General features: G+C 45.8%; 1 protein-coding gene across 4 annotated transcripts in view; it reads left to right on the plus strand.

The window, feature by feature from the left end:
• The window catches only part of CEP112 (centrosomal protein 112), a 2,536,355-nt gene that overhangs the window by 1,474,091 nt on the left and 1,039,962 nt on the right, over nt 1-22,302 (plus strand). For all 4 annotated transcript variants that reach the window (XM_085617276.1, XM_085617275.1, XM_085617278.1 and 1 more), the window contains one exon: nt 21,684-21,791. In XM_085617276.1, the coding sequence (XP_085473402.1) occupies nt 21,684-21,791 (108 nt within the window). The remainder of the gene's footprint in view (nt 1-21,683; nt 21,792-22,302) is intronic.

The raw sequence follows: 22,302 nt of genomic DNA on the forward strand, positions 1-22,302 counted from the left end.
TTGGACATAATTGCAGTAACTATCAGATTATTGTGAATTTGCACTTTGAGATTTATTTAATTAAAAAAATTGCCGAAAACGTTGCATTTAAAAGTGAAAAGCAATTAAATGTTTTACTAATATCTGGGAGTGAAAACCGAGCGAGTATTTTGTCTAGCTCTATATGAACCGTGTATTTCGAGTGAACAAAGATGGCGATTACCCTTGATTGAAAAAGGCTGTCTAAGCCGAAACGAGTCTCAAAATTACATGACCGCAGTATCGCCTGAAGAACAAAAAGATGGATTTCACGCAGTCCTCTAGTGCAGATTCTCTTTTATCAAAGAAGTTTGTGGCATATATATATATGTATATGTTTGAAACCAGGCACTGAGGAAAGCCTTACGGCTGAAACGTGTCTGCCACAGCGTTTCTTGAACTCTGATCCCTACGCGCTGTAAGTGATTTGCTGAATAAAATCCAATTGTTTTAATCCCTGCATGTGTCGGGCTCATTCCAAGCAGTGAATGAGTGTTGGACTTTATGTTTAGACCAGTAAGCAGGCACTGGTAACCGGCACGCCCTTTCGGTCAGGTGTGACACGTAAGCCAGCATCTTTTGGACTTTGTATTTAAATACGTGTCACCCCCCCCAAGCGGTTACACTACCACGGTGTTTATATTCACTGCACGGGGAGAGAGGCTGCAGTTTTTACTTCGGGGGATACAATTGGTCTCAGCCTGAAATCTCTCATCTTACTTGGATCCGCAGTTTGGTGAATGAGGTCCGGATGCCAACAGGGGACACCACTGGGAGTCTGGTTGAAACCGCTTACTGAAGTGGTCACCACGCCGAACTTCATCTACCAGCATGCAGCGGGTCCAAGCCCAGCACGAGGTGTATCACAGTATGCAGAGGAGGAGCTGAAACATCTAGCTTGTGGGAGTGGCTTCAGTAACATCAGGAGATTTAAACCTGCCACAGTTGTAACGAACTGTTTGAAACCAGGCACTGAGGAAAGCCTTACGGCTGAAACGCGTCTGCCACAGCGTTTCTTGAACTCTGATCCCTACGCGCTGTAAGTGATTTGCTGAATAAAATCCAATTGTTTTAATCCCTGCATGTGTCGGGCTCATTCCAAGCAGTGAATGAGTGTTGGAATATATATATATATATATATATATATATATATATATATATATATATACACACATGCAGTGGAGAAAAAAAAAGTTACAGGAGTGTTATAGTTAGGCTGACATTTCACTTGTACAAAACCAGAGAAATTCAGCAGTTCTAGTCAGCTGAGCGAACTATAACTCGCCCCCGCAATGCACTGCTGATGAGGTCGCATATTACATCACTCAAGGCATGGTCAGTGACATCACTGATGACATCTCAAATGACAGCACTGATGATATCATCCACATAATCTTTGATGCACCGACTCGCACCCCAAAAAAAACCTTTCATACACCCACTCCAAATTTCAGACTACTATTCTCGAAACTATAGACACACCAATACCAGTTAGTACATACCCACTCACGGATTCATAGGTCTACACACACATCCACTCACTCACCCATACAACCACTCATACACCAAGTCACTCACCTATACAACCACTGATATATCCACTCATACACCCATACAGACACTCACACACCGCAACTTACCCATAGAGTGACTCACACCCCTAATCACTCACCCAAAGAGTCAATCACACTGCCACTTACTCACCTATATAGTTATACACACACCACCTCACTTATTCATACAGATACTAATACATACTTACTCTCTTATACAATCACTGACACAAGCACACACTCATCCATACAGCCACTTTCACAATCACTCACTAACACATACAGTCACTTATAAGCTCCAACACTCACATATACTGCCTTTCACATATGCAGTTACTCACCCATATACCACTGAGACATCTATTCACTCACCGACACAGCCATACGCACACTCACTCACCCATACAGCCCCTCACAGATGCACTCATAAACCCATACACCCAGTGAATCACCCACTCACACATCCATGCAGGGAGTCGCACACCCTCTCACCCACCAACACACACACTCAGGCACCCATACAGGTACTCAGACAACCAATCAATTACCCATATAGACACCCATGTAGCTACTCCCCAACCCATGCAGTCACTTACACACCAACTGACAGACTGATACAGACATTCACACAGATCAGTCACTCACCCATACATTCACTGAAACCTGTATAATTGCTCACTTATACAGTCACGCACCCACTGAATCATCCATACAGACACACATACATCCACTCATTCTTCAATACAGCTTGGCGTATATATATATATATATATATATATATATATATATATATATATATATATATATATATATATATATATATAACATTGTTAAACATTTTAGAAACACTCACAGTCCCTGGATGATGTCATCTGTGATGTCATTTGAGATGTCATCAGTGATGTCACTGACCATGTCATGAGTGATGTAATATGTGACGTCATCAGGAGTGCATTGTGGGGGCACAAGTTATAGTTAGCTCAGCTAACTATGACGGCTGACTTTCACAGGTTTTGTACAAGTGAAATGTCAGCCTAACTATAACGTGTTTTTCCCTGGGGGGGGAAATATGTATATGTGTATGTATATATATATATATATATATATATATATATATGTGTGTATGTATATATATATATATATATATATATATATTTATTACCTGCTGGCGGTTGCCAGTAGGTAGTTATAGTTAGGACCTGTTTTCCATAGGAAATCCGCAACATTCTATTTGGAATAACGTTGGCGCCGATTGACGAATCTTTGCGAAATTTTCCAAACCTTTGGCCAGCTCCGGTCCACTCCTATCCTGAAAATTTCACGGTGATTCGTCAAGCGGGGGCCGAGAAAAAAGGGGGGTCCCAAAAACCCGTTTTCCCCATGCATTTTCCCATAGGACCTGTTGACGCAGCTACAGCCCGAACTGCTGAACGGAATTACACCAAATTTGGCAAAGAGGTAGTTCAGACTCGTGCCTTTTGCTTAAATGGTGTAAATCCGTTCAGTAGTTCCTGAGAAAATTAGAGTTAAAAAGATAGATATATCTGGGCGGAGCCTAACCACACATCTCACCGTGAGAACTGATTGGCTGTCAGTACTTCATCCAAGAAGTGTTGGCAGCCATCTTGGGACCAATATACATGATAGCACCTCATTATAAAGCATTGCAGTTAGTAGAAGGTTTTAAGACTTTAGTTACATTATAAATCATTTGTTGATGGTACCATACTCATTTTAGGAATTGTGGTGTGTTCTAAGGGGATTTTACCATGTGAAAAAGCCTTTAGCTGTGATGTGATATGAATCATGTTTGAGAGAAAACTATTTTCTCATGCTTTTCCCACAGAGGTTTGGAAGGTGATCTATAAGCTAAACTGAGAGCATATTTTCTGTAAATTTACATTATCTTTCTCAGTCATGTGAGAATGAAGTCTGACATTCTCAGTAAAACATGTACATCCAACAATGGCAGAGATTGTCAGTTGATTCCTTTGTGTTCTACTGCAGCTTCCCAGAGTGTTCTAAAGAACAACTAGACCGCTAACAGTCCTACTTATGGCAAACGTATTGCACACCTGAAGCCATCTTGATTGGAATAAAGTGGTAACTCTTAAAACATTTAAATCTGAAAGAAACACGTTCGTTAGATTCCTCACCTTAGAATATCCCCAGGCGTCAGACTGGATCCGGAAGATTTTTGTAGCAATACCCCTTGCGCGTCGCTAGGCGTCATCTGCGGGTCCGTGTCCGTCATTGGCGTCGTGCGCCGGAATGACGTCGTCGGAGTACTTAGACGCTGCCCTCGCGCGCTGACGTCAGTTCTTCTTTTTTCTGCGCCAGTAAGTGCCGATCCGGGAGAGCTACCCCTTTAGTCATTTTTTGACTAACTTTTTTGACTCTTTTTGGTCACTTTCTCGACTCTGGTGCCGGTAGGATGCCTGGTTTCAAGGCCTGCGACGACTGTCACCGACTGATGTTGGTGACCGATCATTACCGCCGGTGCCTGTACTGTTTGGGCCTCGACCACGACGCGGAGTCGTGCTCCGATTGTATGGCCCTGACCTCGAAAGCTCGGCGGGAGCGGTCCCGTAAGCTTCTCAAGCTTCGCCACTCGGCTCTGCGCCACTCTCGATCCCGGTCTAGGAGGAGGTCCAAGGATCGGTCGCGGAGCCGCACTCGACATCGTCGCTCGTCTGGCTCGAAGTCTTCGGGTAAGTCGAAGCACTCCAAGAAGTCCAAGAGGCGACACCGCTCTTCGGACTCCCCTCGCCGGTCACGCGACTCGGCCGAGGGTCAGGGTGGTTCCACCCCCGCGGCTCCGCCGGAGCCGCAGGCGCCGCGCACGTCCCCATACCCGCCGGTCCCTGGGACTGACGCGACGCCGGCGGAGGTCAGTGCCTTCCTCTCGGCCATGAGGAGCCTGGCCCCGCCGTCGGCGCGCCTTCGGGCCACGCGGACTCGACTGGGCGACCTTGCGCGCCGGCGGCTCCGGCCCCGGTGCCGTTGGCGGCTCCGGCCCCGACGCCGCAGGTCCCCGAGGGGCCCAGGCCTGGGCCCCTGTCGACACCGGTCGACCTCGTCACGCCTCCTCCGCCGGCGTCGACACCGGTGCCACCTCCGACACTGACTCCGGTCGACGTCGATCCCCGGTTCAGCCCCTGTCCGGTACCGACGCCGGTGCGGCGCCCCCCGACGCCGCATCCGACGCCGCTAGAGACACAATTTGTCTATCGACCGGCTCCGATCATTCCTCCTGTATACCAGGAATCGGATGACGGGGGCGACTGGGAGGGGTCTGAGGACCCTATGGCCCTTCAGGGCCAACTTTCATAGGACTGGGCAGATGAACTGGGGGAGGCCAGTGGTTTGGATACCTCACCGGACACTGGATTCATCTCTCCTCTGACTGTGGCTTCGGAGGAGGGTGCAGCTTTTTCTGTGGTGCTGCGCAAGGCGGCCGCGGCACTTGGGCTTGAGCTGCCTGCCGTGGCTGTGAGGACTAACATCCTCACTGAGGTGCTTCAGTCTGCCGCATGCTCCACTGAGCCTCTGCTGCAATTCAATTTGGCCCTCACTGACGTTCTGCAGGGCACCTGGTCCAAGCCCTCCACAGTCCCTCCTGTGGATAGGAACGTTGCCAGGCGCCACCGCCCTGCTCCGGGCGACCCCAGTTTTCTGTCCCAACACCCCACCCCCGAGAGTCTGGTTATCCAGGCCTCTACCTCCCAATCCTCCTTCCCGTCCGCTCCTCCGGACCGGGATTCCAAGAGACTGGAACAGTTCGGTAAAAAGCTGTTCTCCTCGCTCAGTTTGGGCCTGCGGTCATTGAACACCGCCTGTCTCTTGGACGGTTATTCCCACTCTCTGTGGGATACGGTGGAGGACGTCCTGCCACTGTGCCCGGAGGAGGCCCGGGCACGGCTTTCCTCGGCTCTGGCCGATGGGAGAGATGCAGCACGCCATGCCATCCGATGTGGACTCGACATTACGGACTCGCTGGATAGGGCGATTTCTACCACGGTGGCGCTTCGACGTCACGCCTGGCTGCGGTCCACGTCCTTTTCAGGGGATGTCCAGAGCACTCTCATGGACATGCCTTTTGATGGCGCTCGCCTTTTTGGTGAGAAAGCGGACAGTGCGCTGGCTCGCTTCAAGGACTCCCGGGCTACGGCCAAGTCCTTGGGCCTCTCGGCCCCGCGGCCACAAACTTCCGCTTTTCGCGGCCAAGGAAGGGGCACCTCCTCACGTCCGCCTAGCCACCGGCCGCAGAACCAGCCTGCACGTGGTCACGGACGTGGTTTCCGCCGAGGCGGTACTGGAGGATAACGCGGTCAGTCCACATCCACCCCGGCAGCATCCGCCTCAAAGCCTTCCTAGTCCGAGCTTTCAGGCCCATTCCTCGCCAGTGGGAGGCCGGGTTCGCCATCACCTGCTCCACTGGCGTACCATTACTTCGGACAGGTGGGTGCTGCAAATCGTCCGCAGGGGCTACTCCCTCCCCTTGGAGACGACCCCTCCAGCCATGCCACCGCAGCACCACCGTATCTCGGAGGATCATTTGAATCTTCTGCGAGAGGAAGTTTCAGCCCTCTTGGCCAAAGAGGCCGTCGAACGCGTTCCGAGTCCAGAAGTAGGTCGTGGTTGTTATTCCCACTACTTTCTGGTTCCCAAGAAGGGCAAGGGGGGCCTGCGCCCTATCTTGGACCTCCGGAACGTCAATGCCTTCCTCCGGAAGCAACGGTTCAAAATGTTGACTTTGGCTCAGGTTCTAGCTGCCCTAGACCCTGGAGACTGGATGGTAGCGTTGGACTTGCAGGACGCATATTTCCACATCCCCGTCCCACCTGCCCACCGGCGTTACCTGCGGTTCACGGTGGGTCCGGAGCACTTTCAGTTCACCGTGCTCCCCTTCGGCCTTACCAGTGCCCCTCGGGTGTTCACGAAATTGATGGCGGTGGTCGCAGCTCATCTGCGCAGATCAGGGGTTCCAGTCTTCCCCTATCTCGACGACTGGTTGTTGAAGGCGGGCTCGCCCCAGACAGTCGTCTCCCACCTCCAGACTACGGCGGATCTCCTGCATTTGCTGGGGTTTTCCATCAACGTGCCGAAGTCACACCTGAGCCCCTCTCAGCAGCTCCTCTTCATCGGAGCGGTTCTTGATTCGGCGCAGTTCTGGGTTCATCCACCGGAGCAGCGGGTCCGGGATATACAGGCCCTGATTCCCATCTTTCGGCCTCTATCCTGGGTTTCGGTCAGGCTAGTGTTGCGGCTTCTGGGGCTGATGGCCTCCTGCATCCTACTAGTGCATCACGCCAGGCGGCGCATGCGGGCTCTGCAGTGGGACCTGAAGTTTCAGTGGGCCCAGCATCACAGCAACCTGTCCGACCATGTCTTGATCTCGGAGGGCACCGCACAGCAGTTGCGGCTCACGGACCGCGATTGGGTCACGGGCAAGAGCCTCTCCCTGCCCCTACCGGAGCATGTCGTAGTGACGGATGCGTCCCTCCTGGGATGGGGTGGCCGTGGTATTGCAACAAACAGGGCGGGGTGGGGTCGTGGACCCTTTGTCAGGAGGCTCTGCGCCTCTGGACATGGCTGGTGGTTCAACATCTGGCAGGCTCGCTGAACGCCAGAGCAGACAAACTCAGCCGCCGGTGCATGATGGATCACGAATGGCGTCTGAACTCTGAGGTGGCGCAAGGTCTCTTTCAGCAGTGGGGAGAGCCTTGGTTAGATCTATTCGCCACTGACGAGAACGTGCAATGTCAGCAGTTCTGCGCGTTGGAATTTCCAAGGCGACACTCGCTCGGCGACGCTTTTCGTCGCGAGTGGAGTTGCGGTCTGTTGTACGCCTTTCCGCCTATACCACTTCTGCCCAGAGTGCTGAAGAAGATCAGGCGCGACCGGGCCCAAGTCATCTTGTTGGCTCCGGATTGGGCACGAAGGTACTGGTATCCCGAGCTACTCAGTATGTTGACCGATCCTCCGATACGTCTGCCCCTTCGGGAGGATCTTCTGTCGCAGCAGCAGGGGACGGTCCTCCACCCGAACCTGTCCAGTCTCCACCTTCATGCGTGGAGATTGAGCGGCGGCAGTTGATGCCATTTGACTTGCCTCCTGAAGTCTGTGATGTCATTCTGGCAGCCAGGCGTCCCTCCAGAAAGACGGTATACGCCTGCCGGTGGAACAAATTTGTGGCATGGTGCACAGCACAGGCTGTGGATCCCCTTTCCGCCCCTCTTTCTGAGGTTCTCCTCTTTCTTATTTCTTTGGCCCGGCAGGGCTCTGCCCTGGGCACCTTGAAAGGTTATCTTGCTGCCATCTCTGCCTTCTTACGGCTTCCTGATCAGCCCTCTCTTTTCAAGTCCCCTGTAGTGTCACGCTTTCTTAAAGGCATTACTCACACGTTCCCTCCTGTCCCTTTCGTAATGCCTCAGTGGGACTTGAATCTTGTCTTAACATTTCTGATGTGCGCTCCCTTTGAGCCTCTTCACAATTGTCCTCTTCGTCTTCTCACTCTTAAGACTGCTTTCCTGGTAGCCATCACCTCGGCTAGACGGGTGAGTGAGCTCCAGGCTCTATCGTCCAAGCCTCCTTTTCTATCTGTTCATCCGGACAAGGTTGTCCTTCGGCCTCGTCCTTCCTTTCTACCGAAAGTGGTGACCCCCTTTCATCTTGGGCAATCTGTCACCTTGCCCACCTTCTTTCCACCTCCGCATCCTTCCAAAGAGGAAGAGCGGCTCCACCGTCTGGACCCAAAACGTGCGCTCTCCTTTTATTTGGACCGCACGAAACAGTTCCGGGTGGACGACCAGCTTTTCGTTGGCTACGTGGGTGCTAAGAAGGGAAAAGCTGTGCACAAATGGACCATCTCCCGGTGGGTCGTTTTGTGTATAAAAACCTGTTATTCCTTGGCAAAAAAGGACCCTCCTGTTGGGCTGCGAGCCCATTCTACTCGGGCTACAGCGACTACTACTGCTTTGGGACGGGGAGTCCCTTTGCAGGACATCTGTCAGGCGGCGACGTGGGCTTCGCTGCACACGTTTGCCAGGCATTATTGCCTAGACAGCCAAGTCCGGATGGATGGCTTTTTTGGCCGTTCTGTCCTCCAGGACTTTCTGGTGTGATCTTGGTTCGCAGACCCACCACCGGGGTTGGTATTGCTTGGGTATCTATTCTAAGGTGAGGAATCTAACTAACGTGTTTCTTTCAGATGAACAAGTTACTTACCTTCGGTAACGATGTATCTGTAAGAAACATTAGTTAGTTAGATTCCTCACCGACCCACCCATCCTCCCCGTTCTGCGAACTGACAGCTAGGGTTAAGGCTATCCCTTTCAGGGCCCTAGATTTTTTGCCACCAGTGTCGGTCTCTTGCATGGCTCTGCGTTCCTGGCGCGGATAACTATGTAGAAGAACTGACGTCAGCGCGCGAGGGCGGCGTCTAAGTACTCTGACGACGTCATTGCGGCGCACGACGCCAACGACGGACGCGGAGCCGCAGACGACGCCTAGCGACGCGCAAGGGGTATTGCTACAAAAATCTTCCGGATCCAGTCTGACGCCTGGGGATATTCTAAGGTGAGGAATCTAACTAACTAATGTTTCTTACAGATACATCGTTACTGAAGGTAAGTAACTTGTTCTTTAAAAAGGAACAAAATGAGGGGGTTCATTTTGCCATAGAAAGTATGATTAGTGCTGCAGAAAGAAAAATTAGGGCACATTTTGAGTGACTTCTCAAGTCCTCTTCTATTTCATTAAAAAATTCTGACATGCAGACTGAAACATGCACTTTCAATACCAGCAGCAGACTTCCCTGGTGAGCAGTAGCTTTACTACAGTGATCTAATAAGCAACTAGAGTGCTAACATTCTGAATTTATGGCAAATGTGTGACACATCTGAATGCCTTCTTGATGGAATCAAAAAAAAAACTGAAAGTATTTCCTACTGAGGAGACTGTAGTAAATGAGGAAATTAGGAAACTTCATAAAAAATAAGTCTCCCAAAATGGCCACCAGAGACAAAAGAGCCTAACTGTAGCCCAAATATCACCCAGATGTAGCCCAAGTATAGCCCAATGACAGAATGTACCAGGGTGTTCTAACGAACAACTAGAGCGCTAACAGTCTTACTTATGACAAAAGTATGGCACACCTGAAGCCATCTTGATTGGAATAAAGTGGTAACACTTAAAACATTTAATTTACAAAGGAACAACATGAGGGGGTTCATTTTGCCATAGAAATTATGATTAGTGCTGCAGAAAGAAAAATTAGGGCACATTTTGACTTCTCAAATCCTCTTCTATTTCATAAAAAAATTCTGACATGCAGAGTGAAACAAGCACTTTGAATACCAGCAGCAGACTTCCCTGGTGAGCAGTAGCTTTACTACAGTGATCTAATGAGTAACTAGAGTGCTAACATTCAGAATTTATGGCAAATGTGTGACACATTTGAATGCCTTCTTGATGGAATCAAAGTAAAAAACTGAAAGTATTTCCTACTGAGGAGACTGCAGTAAATGAGCAAATTAGGAAACGTCATAACAAATAAATCTCCCAAGATGGCCACCAGAGACAAAAGAGCCCAAATGTAGCCCAAATATCACCCAGATGTAGCCCAAGTATAGCCCAATGACAGAATGTCCTAGAGTGTTCTTAAGAACAACTAGAGCGCTTACTGTCTTACTTATTTAGAAATCTGTTTATTGAATTTTGTGACAATAGTTATATATCACATCGTGTAGTAGTTTAGTGCACAATTACAATTAACACACGGCATATATTCATGTTATTATACAATCAATTGCGATGACCTGTAACGGTGGGGGCGGTGTTCAGTTCTGTCTTATATAAAAGGCCCCCTTGGCTGTGAGTGAAACTACTACAGCACCGCATGCTTTGAGGTCGTACCCTATGTGGGGACTATAAAGTAGCAGCCTTAGTGTTATGCTCGTTCCCTCCAGTTATTCCAACAAACAGATAACCAATTATTTTATCAATAACCAATCTCTGCATCCGGGGAGCTGTCTCCCCTACAGAGTAACAACTAAAAGAACAACAGCAGCTCTCAACATGTGTCTAGGTGTCCCCCACCCACCTCCTACCGGGTCTCCTTCTCCCAGCCCCCGCATCCCCTATTTAGAGTGTAATGCAGACAATGTCCTGCGTGTTCCAGTGTCTCACCTTCTGCATCAAAGCTGCAGCACCTAGTGCCGCGATACTCCACCAGGCGAGCCAGCCCCTTGTCAACTAACGTAGTTCCCTCAGCCCACCTCTATCATCTTCCGTGTCAGCTACGCCCAATTGCAACAGGGATTGCAACATCTCCCCCCACTGGGATGCGATAGGTGTCATCCGGAGCCCCAATGTTTCCTCCCTCCGGAGGGCCACCTCCTCCGCCTTTGCCCAGACTAGGAATGAGCCTCGCCATGCCTTCACAGGCGGTGGGTGTCTGCCTTCCAGCGCTTAGTGAGGAGCCTCTTCACCACTACAATCCCCAGATCTATAAATCTAGAGGCAACTTTTGCAGAAGGCGGTCTATGGAAAAGGTGCAGCAAATAGACAGACCACTCAGAGGGAATATCCCGTCCTGTGCACTTGTGGAGCGCCTCCCGTATGGCCTGCCAGTAGGCGCTCAATACTGGGCAGTCCCATAGCATGTGGATTAGGCCAACGTCCGGTCCCGCACAACGGGGGCAGCATGCATCTGTACGATGGAAGTATCTGTGAATGGCTGCCGGTGTGAGGTATACCCTGTGTAAGATGAAGAATTGTATTTGGCGGAATCTCATGTTCCTAGGCACTCTTTTCGGACCCTGTAGCACCTTTTCCCATTCCTTATCGGGCATGGGGCAGCAAGATCCGCCTCCCATTTTCCGCGCAACGACCCTAGACTCAACGCCGCGTGCGTCCGTAGCGCCGCCGCAAACCATTTAACCAGGTGTCTCCCCCGTCTTATGACATGAAGATACTGCACCACTAAGTGTTGTTCTGGTTCCTCCCGTAGGTCTCCCCAGTGGCCTGCCAGTGTCTCCACCAGGGCCCGATGTCGGAGAAACTGGCCTCGAGCTAGCCCTGTCTCTTCCGCAAGGGTTGCGAATGGAAGAAGAGCCCCATCTCGGTAAAGATCCTCTAAGGTACAGATATCAGCTGCATTCCAGTCCCTCAGTTCCACAGCCCCAAGCACTCCCTGCCCACTAGGGGAGCCCTCCAAAGGTATGGCCGGTGCATAGGGAATCCTTGATCTAGTAAGAAGGAGACATCTACGATAACATTTGTAGGCCACTATCAATAGCAGCGGCGCCGGTTTCATCACATCTGCCGCCGGATGAAAGATCCTAAGTAGCTCAGCCAACGACAGCGGGGGGGTCCGTTGCCGTCGCCATGTCGGCGCGGCCCCTGTCCGCTAGCCAGCGAGCTATCCACTGCAGCTGCGCTGCCAGATAGTAATGCTCAAAACATGGCATCGCAAGCCCTCCCTGACCTACGGGGAGATACAATTTGGGTAGTGCGACTCTGTGCCGCGCAGTTCCCCATATAAAGTCTCGGAGGGAGCGCGTCAAGCCCGTGAAAAAGGACGCCGGGACGTATAGAGGCAAATTGGCGAAATAGTACAGTAGATGGGGCAAGATTACCATCTTAACCAGCGCTATTCGGCCGGTGACCGAGAGGGAAAGTATGCTCCAGAACTTCATCTGAGTCCTGATCGCAGATACGGCTCTACCCAGATTGCCCTCAACCAGATCCGTCGGCTGACGATATATCTGAATTCCCAGATAGCGAAAGGTGTCCGGCTGCCACTGTACCTGCACTCCTCCAAGGCGGTAACCCGGATCAAAAGTATGGCACACCTGAAGCCATCTTGATTGGAATAAACTGGTAACACTTAAAACATTTAATTTAAAAAGGAACACAATGAGGGGGGTTCATTTTGCCATAGAAATTATGATTAGTGCTGCAGAAAGAAAAATTAGGGTACATTTTGAGTGACTTCTCAAATCCTCTTCTATTTCATAAAAAAATTCTGACATGCAGACTGAAACATGCACTTTTAATACCAGCAGCAGACTTCCGTGGTGAGCAGTAGCTTTACTACAGTGATCTAATGAGCAACTAGAGTGCTAACATTCAGAATTTATGACAAATGTGTGACATATCTGAATACCTTCTTGATGGAATCAAAGTAAAAAACTGAAAGCATTTCCTACTGAGGAGACTGCAGTAAATGAGGAAATTAGGAAACTTCATAACAAATAAATCTCCCAAGATGGCCACCAGAGACAAAAGAGCCCAAATGCAGCACAAATATCACCCAGATGTAGCCCACATGTAGCCCATGACAGAAGTGTGCAAAACACTCATTTTTTGTGTATTTGCAGTTTTTTATAGTGCAGACTTGTCAGGTATTGGAGTGCTTTACATGAGCATTGGTTACATCACACAAGATCAAATTCATTTTGGTTGTAGACATGGGGAGATTAAGTGATTTGACCAGAATCACAGAATGTTGAGCTGAAGCAGAAACTGCAACCTGGTTCCCCAGTTGCAAAGTCAGCAGCTCTGGAAGTAACACCACATCCTCTCCCCTAGGTGCAACATTTAATCAAGTGGTCAACTGGATAAAAAAACATAAAGATTACAAATAATTTAAAAGTTCTTTGTCACTATTTGAAAACTCAGAAAATATGTCCTCATTTTAGTTTTTAGAGCACTAACCACAAAACCATAATTTTTATGCGAATAAGACCCTCTCATTTATGTAATTTCTAAAGGAAATGCTCTAGGTATTACAGGTTTGATTACATCAAGATGACATCAGGCGTTCCACACTTTTGCAATAAATACAGAATGTTAGCAATCTAGTTGTTCATTGGGATACTGTTGAGAGGCGGAGGCCAGGGGCACGGACTCTGAAAATTGAAGGCTGGTAGGAGAGTGCAGAGGCAACAATTTGACCGCACTGGGCAGGCAGGAAGGGCAGTGGCAGCACAACAGACTATGGAGGGCATTGGAAAGGGGGGCAGGGGTAACAAACCGTCAATTCAGGACTGGCAAGAGAGGCTGTGGCAATATAATAGACCATTGTGGGCAGAAGGAAGAGGCAGTGGTAGTACAACCATACATGCCAACAGACCAATTCAGCCAGGAAACGTCCAATGTTTTTAAGCTCAAATGGGCTTTATTTGATCTGTCTCCTGTCTACAATCTCCTCCTTTTCAATGTAACTCAAAGGGGAAAATCAATACCCCAGTTTTTTTTCAAAATCTCCCTCTTACCAAGTTCAAAATGTTCACAAGTATGGTACATTGGATCATGGTAGGCAGGAGGAATTGGGGTAGGGACATGGACTCGGATAACAGAGGACAGGAGGGACATGGAGAGGTGCACCAAACTGACCCTATAGGGCAGGCATCAGGGTTTGCAGCAGCACAATACACCACACAGGGCATGTGGGACGGGAGTGCAGCACAACAATCCATAGAAAGCAATAGGGAGGGGACAGGACCATGCACATGAACAACAGAGAACAGAGGGGAAAGAGGCAATGGTAGCTAGCTGACCATAATGGACAGACAGGAGAGAAAGCTGCAGCATAACAGACCATAAAGGGCAGGAGGGACTGATCAGGGGCATTTCAATGGAACAGACAAGCCAGGAGGGAGGGAATAGGGGTCTGCACATGGAAACAGAGGGCTGGGGGCAAGGGGGCAGGGCAGGAGCAGCAAGATGACCATGGAGGTCAGGCAGGATGGGCACTAGAAACAAGACACACGATGGAGAGCAACAATGAGACTATGATGGCATACACACAGACCATGGAGGGAAGGTGGGAGGGGCCATGGCAGCACAGAATGGCAAGCGGGAGGGTTAGTGGCAGCACAATGGCTATGATGGGCAAGAAGGAGGGTGCAGGAGCATGCACAAAGGACCATGGAGGATAGAAGGGAGGGTCAGGACCTGGGCACAGACAAGAGAGTTCAGGGGAAGGGGCCTCACAACAGACCGCGCGGGGCAGGCAAGAGGAGCAGTTGCAGCACAACAGACCAGGGAGGGCAGAGGGGTGTGGCAGTAAAATGGACCATGGAGGACAAGAGGAAGGGGATAGGGGCATGGCATGTGGACAGGCGTGGTGGAGGTGGCAGGGACAGGTTGCAGTCATCTGACAATGCTAGGCAGGTGGGAGGGGAGTGGCAGCTCAACAGAACACTCAGAGTAGATAGGAGTGGCAGGTCCATGGAACATGGTGGGCAAAAAGGATGGAGCAGGGGCATGCACAAAGTTCCCCGGTCGAAACGCGTCATACTGGCTGAAAGTATGGAATAAAGCACTCGAGATTGAAACAAGACTTGTTTGTGTGGTGGTCCGTTCCTGCTCATGTCTTTCGATGGATTAATGCTGGATCGTGCTTGATATATATATATATATATATATATATATATATATATATACACACCCACACACCTCTTACCACGGTGAGCTCACTGCAGGGTAGCGAACCCCATATATCCAATAATGTGTCGAGTAAATAAAGACCAAACACTCCGTGGCTCTGCTTCAGCAAGTGTGAATATTGCAGCAATTCACAAACTCAACGCATTTCAGAGATCCCGGTTCCTTGCTCTTGAGTAATGGGACCCCTCCAGTGTTGCATTTAAATTACATTGCGTGATTCAAAAAGTGAAAACATATGTGTACCAGTTTTAACAAAACAGTATAAAATACCATATTACATGATGCATTACATTTATATGTACACACTGATTGTGAATTAATTTAAAAGAATATTTTCAACACTAATTCATAGACCAAATTCTTGTTCGTATCATTATTCACTTTTCACTACAAATCTTAGTTGGGTAAATAAAATTACATAATAACGCAAAAAATAAATTACAAGTGCATAACATTTCAAATAGAGCAAGACCGCATTTTATTTAGCATGGGTTTTCTAATACCTTACAAACATGTACTTGCTTAAGAAAGTTTTGTATTGATACACTAAAAAACTCTCCCTAGTCCAGATATATTTCACTAGGCCAGATTGTGTTTATTTAGGCTCATGTTACTACATTCAAATGAACAACACTTTATTGGTATGTGGATGCTGGCACTCAGCACTGTTCTTAATGCATTCTTTTAAATCAATCATTTATTAATGAATGTTAATGTATCCAGTAAGTATTACTATTATTTCGTCATATTCAAGTGTGCTTTACGGCATTTTATCGGGCTTTGAACAACTTGTAAAACTTTATTGGCACTAAACCTCCCCAGTGGGCTACTTACATCAACCCTGGCCATGATTTGTGCAAAGGGTTTTTTGCCCAAGTGGGCGTGTGTGGGCCTATTGATACACCCTACAGTTTCGTCTCAGTGGGTAGTATTGTGACAGTGCTGATCATAATATGGTAGCTACAAATATCCATCCTATGAGCTTCTATGGGCACAAAAATCACTACTTTTGACAGATCCTTTATGTTGTACAATTCTGCCCTAGTGGGCACAAAATTCCGTTGAGATATTAGAACTTCCAAGTACCATTTTTATTAAAATTGGTCTTGCAGCCCAACCTTAACCAAAATTTCTCTTGCTGATTTGTACCTAATAAATAAAGGATACCATGCTTGTCGTGTAAATAGATATCTTAGCTTTCTTGCATCTTGATATCATAAGCAGACCACGTACACCTGTAACAAAAGAACAATACAAATACCATTAAAAACCACTAAAATTAATGTTATATTTTATAAACTTTGGTCATGAGGTAGCAAACAGTCTTAGTACATATTCAGTTATTTCTTATCGAAGCTAACCCAAATGCACGCCAGTTCTTTATCCAAATTGTGACCTGTGGGGTGGAGGGTATTGTACTTAATGATTAGTCTGGATTCCAGACACATCAATTCCTGTACTCTGTTGTCTCCTCTCTCATAGGTTTGAATTGTATTCAGAACACACAACGACATTGATTTGCATTCAGGTCATGAAATGTTTTAAACTGTCTCGCTACGGGGTATTTGACATCACCTTTTGCGATTTTCTCAAATGCTCCAATATTATTTTCTTTGCTTTATGTATGGTGCTCTCTACGTAATATTTATTACATGGGCACCATAGAGCATAAATAACTTACTCTATGTTGCAAGTTACGTGTTTTGTTATCTGAAAAGGTTTTAAGTTCTCAGACAGCAAAATACTTTTTACATTATGACTATTTTTGCAGGCTACGCAAATCCGCATGTGTAAAATCCTTGTATAGTGCTTTGTGTGTTCACCTGACTCACCAGACTCTTGCATAACGTATCTTTAAAAAATGTTGCTTTCTTAAAGGTTATTTGTGGGTTGCTTCCTTCAAATGTTGCTATGTCGGGGTCAGTTTTCAAGACATCCCAAAACATTTTAATTCCCTGTCTCATCATCCCTGCCTGGTTGTGGAATGATGTGATGAATCTTATTGCATTATCCTCAGTTTTCTTTCTAACTGTAGGGATCAATAGGTCTGTTCTTGCCCATTCTTTTACTTTCTTACAAGCCCCCGAGCACATCGGAATACCGAAGGATACACCGGTCATTGTACCGGGTCAGGAGTACTCGTACTATTGTTGCGTGACTCACAGCACCTTTCATATATTTCCAAATTGGATTGGTTGCCGCTATCCATGTAATTAGGTTACAGCGCCTCTCCATACCAGTAACCTCAATTGGGAATTGCCCCAATCCCACCCTCCCTCCTTTGCTATGCACCAAGACGCCTGAGTGATCAAACGTACCTCAGTGCGACCGCAGTAATCCCTTCCTGGCATTAGCACAATTGCCTCATTGCTTGCCCCCTGCTATTATGCTTGGCTAAAATTCCCTCAGGCATGTAATTGTTACGTCCTGATGATGATCCCAATATTGTTTTTACGGGATCGAAACGTCGTCGACCTTATATGCACCGTAAACGCAATTGAATTAATTACTGATGTGTAACTGTGTCTCTACATATTGTTTGCTTGTTGCATTTCTTTATACAAGTTACATGCAATTTTTTTCCTACCTGAGCCTTTTTCTGAAATTGTGAATTTCTGTTCATTTGTGTCTTTGTTATATATGTTGCGTTGGACACAGGATCGTGACCCACTTTATTGTTGTTTTTTATGTGATTTGATACATTATTAAATTTTCTTTAATATAGCACTGATTTCAGGCCTATATTCATTGTTTTCTGTGTCAATCTCCCCTGTCCGGGACTATTTTGTAATTGTAACGTACTACTATCCAAGGTCCCTGACCATTACAATTGGGTTCCCTTGTTAATTAAACACAACGTTTCTTTTTTCAACATCTGTTTAATGTCTGTTGATTTTTTTCTCTCCATCGTTTCAATCAAATCTTTATTTTCTTCATTTGTGGGATATTTATCCAACTCTTCCTCCAGTTCTTAAATTTGGGCATTTATTTTCTCCAGTTTCCTTTCTGCGTGTATGAACAAAGTTCTCATTAATTTGATGGAACAATCATTGGCGTCAGATTGCCATTGTTTGATCAGGTCTGTATCCAGGTCATTCAGAGTAGGCATTACTAGGATTCTTAATCCTCTTGGTACTCTTTTAAATTCAAAATATTTCTCCAAGGTGGCCTTCTCCCACCATTTGTTAACTTCAATAATACGATTTTGTTGTAATCCCCTGATCACAACTGTAATTGTTCTCTTCGTTCCTTCTCCATGGATAACCTATGTATTAGAGCTGGTTAATGGTGCTGTGTAGTCGTTTAGTAGTCCATTGACTCGTAATGTTCTATTTCTGCTTCTTTCTGCAATGTTAAGAAAGAATGAGGATGTTAATTACAGTTCCCTTTTGTTTTGCTGTGGTGTGCCTTTTAAGTTAACTCTCTACCGTGGCGAGTTACACCCTACTCTGTTGTTCCTCCCAGAGCCTTCAGAGGCCCCGGAACCCCATCCCCTATGGCCAATCTCAATAATAAAGGGGATGGACCACCCTCCCAGAGCCATCACAGGCCCGCGGGAGCGCACCCCGGGCTGAAATTAATGTATATGGGAAGAGGTCATGTGGCTCTCCTCCCTGAACCATCAAAGGCCCTAGGAAACCCATATCCAGGGCCGAAATGTCAAAACATGGGGAGGAGGGGCACCCCCCCCCCCTGAGCCATGGCAGGCCCGTGACGCCCACCCTGGGCCGAAATGTTTCAAATTGGGAGTCCCCCTGCCCGGGCCTCTAATTTGAGATGGCATCAGTGATATCATAAATTATGTCATCAGTGATGTAATATGTGAGGTCATAAGCAGTGCTTGGTGGCGGCCCAAGTTATAGTGAGCTGTGCTAACTATAGCTGGGGAATTTAATTTTTTTTGTTCAAAACATTGATGTTGTCACTGACATATTCACCTAATTATAACATTACTTTAACCTTTGTTTTTTCTGTGAATATATATATATAACTGTATATATATGTACATGGCCTTATGCAATATCCATATAAAAATGCATCTCTAATTTCTTTATAATCTGCGACTCGTGACACACACACAGTCACCAATTATAAAGAAATGATATCAGAACTCAACTGTAATAGCTTATTACAGTCGAGTTCTGATGGCACAATGCATGCTGCTAGAGGCAGCAGCCAAGAGGAAAGGTAGGTCAGGTCACTGAGCACAATTTAAAGCATCTGTTTAAAGCAACAAACACCAAAGGATGCTTTTCTTTTTTCTGCTTTGTTGTTGTTTTTTTTTTTTTTACTGCAATGCCAAGCAGAAAATAGGTATCTCTGGCGCCATGTTTATTTTTTGCACTCCTTTGGAAATGATAGAATATTTAGATTTTTTTCTACATGTTTCTGCTGTGCCTTTTTTTTATTTTTTAATGTCTTCTTTCGACTGCTTCTAATATCTTTTTTCAGCAACTAGTTAACATTTTTGATGTGTTGATGTGTTCACTAGTGATTCTATTATTAGTCTTCATGTTTGCAAGCATGCAGTCTCTTTCCTATGAAAGAGCTATGCACAATGGAATTAGGTGCTTTGTGTGAAAGGTGATGATGTGACCATGTATTATAAGAGATAATGTACTCCTTGTAATACATGATAAGGATATTGCAAGTCACCTGTGAGTGCCATACCACATTATAAAACTTAGCCTTGTTCCACTATATGGCCATGGGCATCCTTAGTGACTTGCAATATCCTTATAATGTATAGCAGGGAGATACTTTAACCCATATACATTTTACCCAGTGGCGATAAACACTGGGTGGTTACAATTAGGACCACGTTTCCACAGGAAATTGATTTTTTGGTTTGGTAATAACTTTTGTACCCTTTGACTAGTTCTCACGAAACTTTCCCAAAAAGTCTTATCCACCTCAGCTTCTTTTTGGAACATTTCTGAATGATCAGTTAGCGTGGGCCGAGAAAAAAGGGGGTGTCCTAAACACATTTTCCGCATGCAATTTTCCACAGGAAAATTGAACAGTGAGATCGCAGAAACAGCTTACACCAAATTTGACAGAAAGCTAGATCTTGATCCAGAAAGTGTGCTTTTGTGATTTGGTGAAAATCCGTTCAGTAGTTTTTGAAAAATTAAGATTAAAAATGTAAGTATATTTTGGTCCTCTAGAAAGGGGGTTCCCGGTATCATTAAATGACTTGGAGACCCTCCCCAAATAAAAAATATATACAATGCAGTAATGTGAAATGAGCAGAGTAGCCGCTCGTTTCACATTAACTGCTCCAGCTGGGGATAGCCTCATAATGCTCTGCAAGAGCTTTTATTTTATTTTTAAGTTTATGTATGCTTGTGGGACCCCTAGAAGGGGCAGGGTCACCGCCAAACCCTTTCTTAAAAGGTTGTGGGTGGCTTGAGGGAGTGCAGAAGCCCCCTAGGAACTTTTTTATTAAAAGTTGCAGTAAGTCTCCAGAGTGATTGGATTCATGACCCCAGGAGGGCTGAAAATTTTGTTTAAAGCATCTCCTAGCTGGAAATTATGCTATTCAGCTGGAGTGCTAGGACCGCTTTTGGTTAGTCCTATGGCTGTATTTTGTGGCTTGAAGAAAGTTAAAGAAAGATTCAACACATGTTTATCATTGCTTTGTAGAAAAATGGTTTATTTAAAATGTTTATGTGTTAGTGATTATTATTGTTTGTTGCAATGTATATACATGGAAATACATTGCATTATAGTTAATGATAAATTGCTATGTTGATTTATTGACAAAGCTAATAAGTCTGCTTTATATATATGTTGATGTTCTAACTCCTTGATAAATCTATCAGGCCTAATTTTTATACTTTTGGTGTTTTGACCCTTTGACAAAGCCAGTAGGTCTGCCTTACTTAAAATGACACCCTTTATATTGTTACATGACAGTCGGACATGCGGCCTGGCCCCGCTCCCAACCCCAGACCGCACACAGTGATGGACCTCTTACTTTAATTTTAAAAAGCTACCGAAATTCACTGAAAAACACAAAGATTAAAGGGACGTTATAGTTATTGAAAATGTCAGATAAAACATAACGTCTTACCTCTGAAATACACCAGTTATAATTATCTCAAGTAACAATAACTCATGTCCTAAAGTAACTATAACTCAAGCCCCCGCCATGCACAGCTTATACCTTCATATATTACATCACTCATGCCATGTTCAATGACTGCATTGATAACATCCTTAATGGCATATGAAACGATATAATTGATAACAGCGTTCATGGCATGGCACCTCTGTATTTGTTTATGTTCAAATAAATGATCAGTGTTTTGAGTTTAGGGATTCCCATATTACTTGGAACCAAATATTGTTTTAAAACCCTTTATAGTCTTGGAATCTTTATTAAACTTTTTGGATGCCACTATAAAAACTGGACCAGTTTTAAATCCTATTTTTTCCAAATATATTTAGCTTTTGTATTAGTTCAGCATTTGACATTGACCCTTGCCCTTGCAGCTACTACATTTAAATGGATTTCGATTTCTAATTAGCATTCTCTAATGTTTCAAATATTATAACGTATGATCCCCAAACATCTTATAAATTATATACCATCAGCTAAGCACTATTTGTGAATATAACTCAAAACTCTTCTTATTTACTTTGAAGATGGGAAAAGTTGAATCTGATCTAACCAGATCAAAGTCTCTTCGTGAGAAGCAAGCCAAAGAGTTTTCATTACAACTGGATGAGATGAAGCAAAGATATGAGAAACAGGTTAGTCTACCACTTTTCTCCAATATGTTGATGCCAATTTCTTCCTTTGTCTACTTGTAATATTTTACATTTTTAGTGTTTTAATAATTGACCAACAATTCTACTTATCATTTTCTCAATTGGGCTTTGTTTACCATTCTGAAACTGTTTACACTGTCCCACCAGAGATATGTTTACGTTGCAGATATTTATATTGTTTAAGTTGCGGTAAAGTCTTAGAAAAGTTAAAGTCAGTAGGGATGTGTGTTTCTTGTTATGATGAACTAAGATTATATTGCTTAAAATGCACTATAACATAGACAGGAATTAAGTGATGCCTGTGTACCTATGATGCAAAAAGAACAATTGATGGACAGATGTAGAACAATGCCATACATTGATGCAGCGGAGTTTACCAGCTCTACACATTCAAACACACAACACTCATTTGGGCCCATATACAATCATACTCTCAATGAGCTAGTAAATATCCACTGATCATCAATTTTATTTTACCCTAGGAAACTTTTAC

The sequence above is a fragment of the Triturus cristatus genome, chromosome 7 (genome assembly GCF_964204655.1).
Source record: "Triturus cristatus chromosome 7, aTriCri1.1, whole genome shotgun sequence".
In the NCBI taxonomy this organism is placed as follows: Eukaryota; Metazoa; Chordata; class Amphibia; order Caudata; family Salamandridae; genus Triturus; species Triturus cristatus.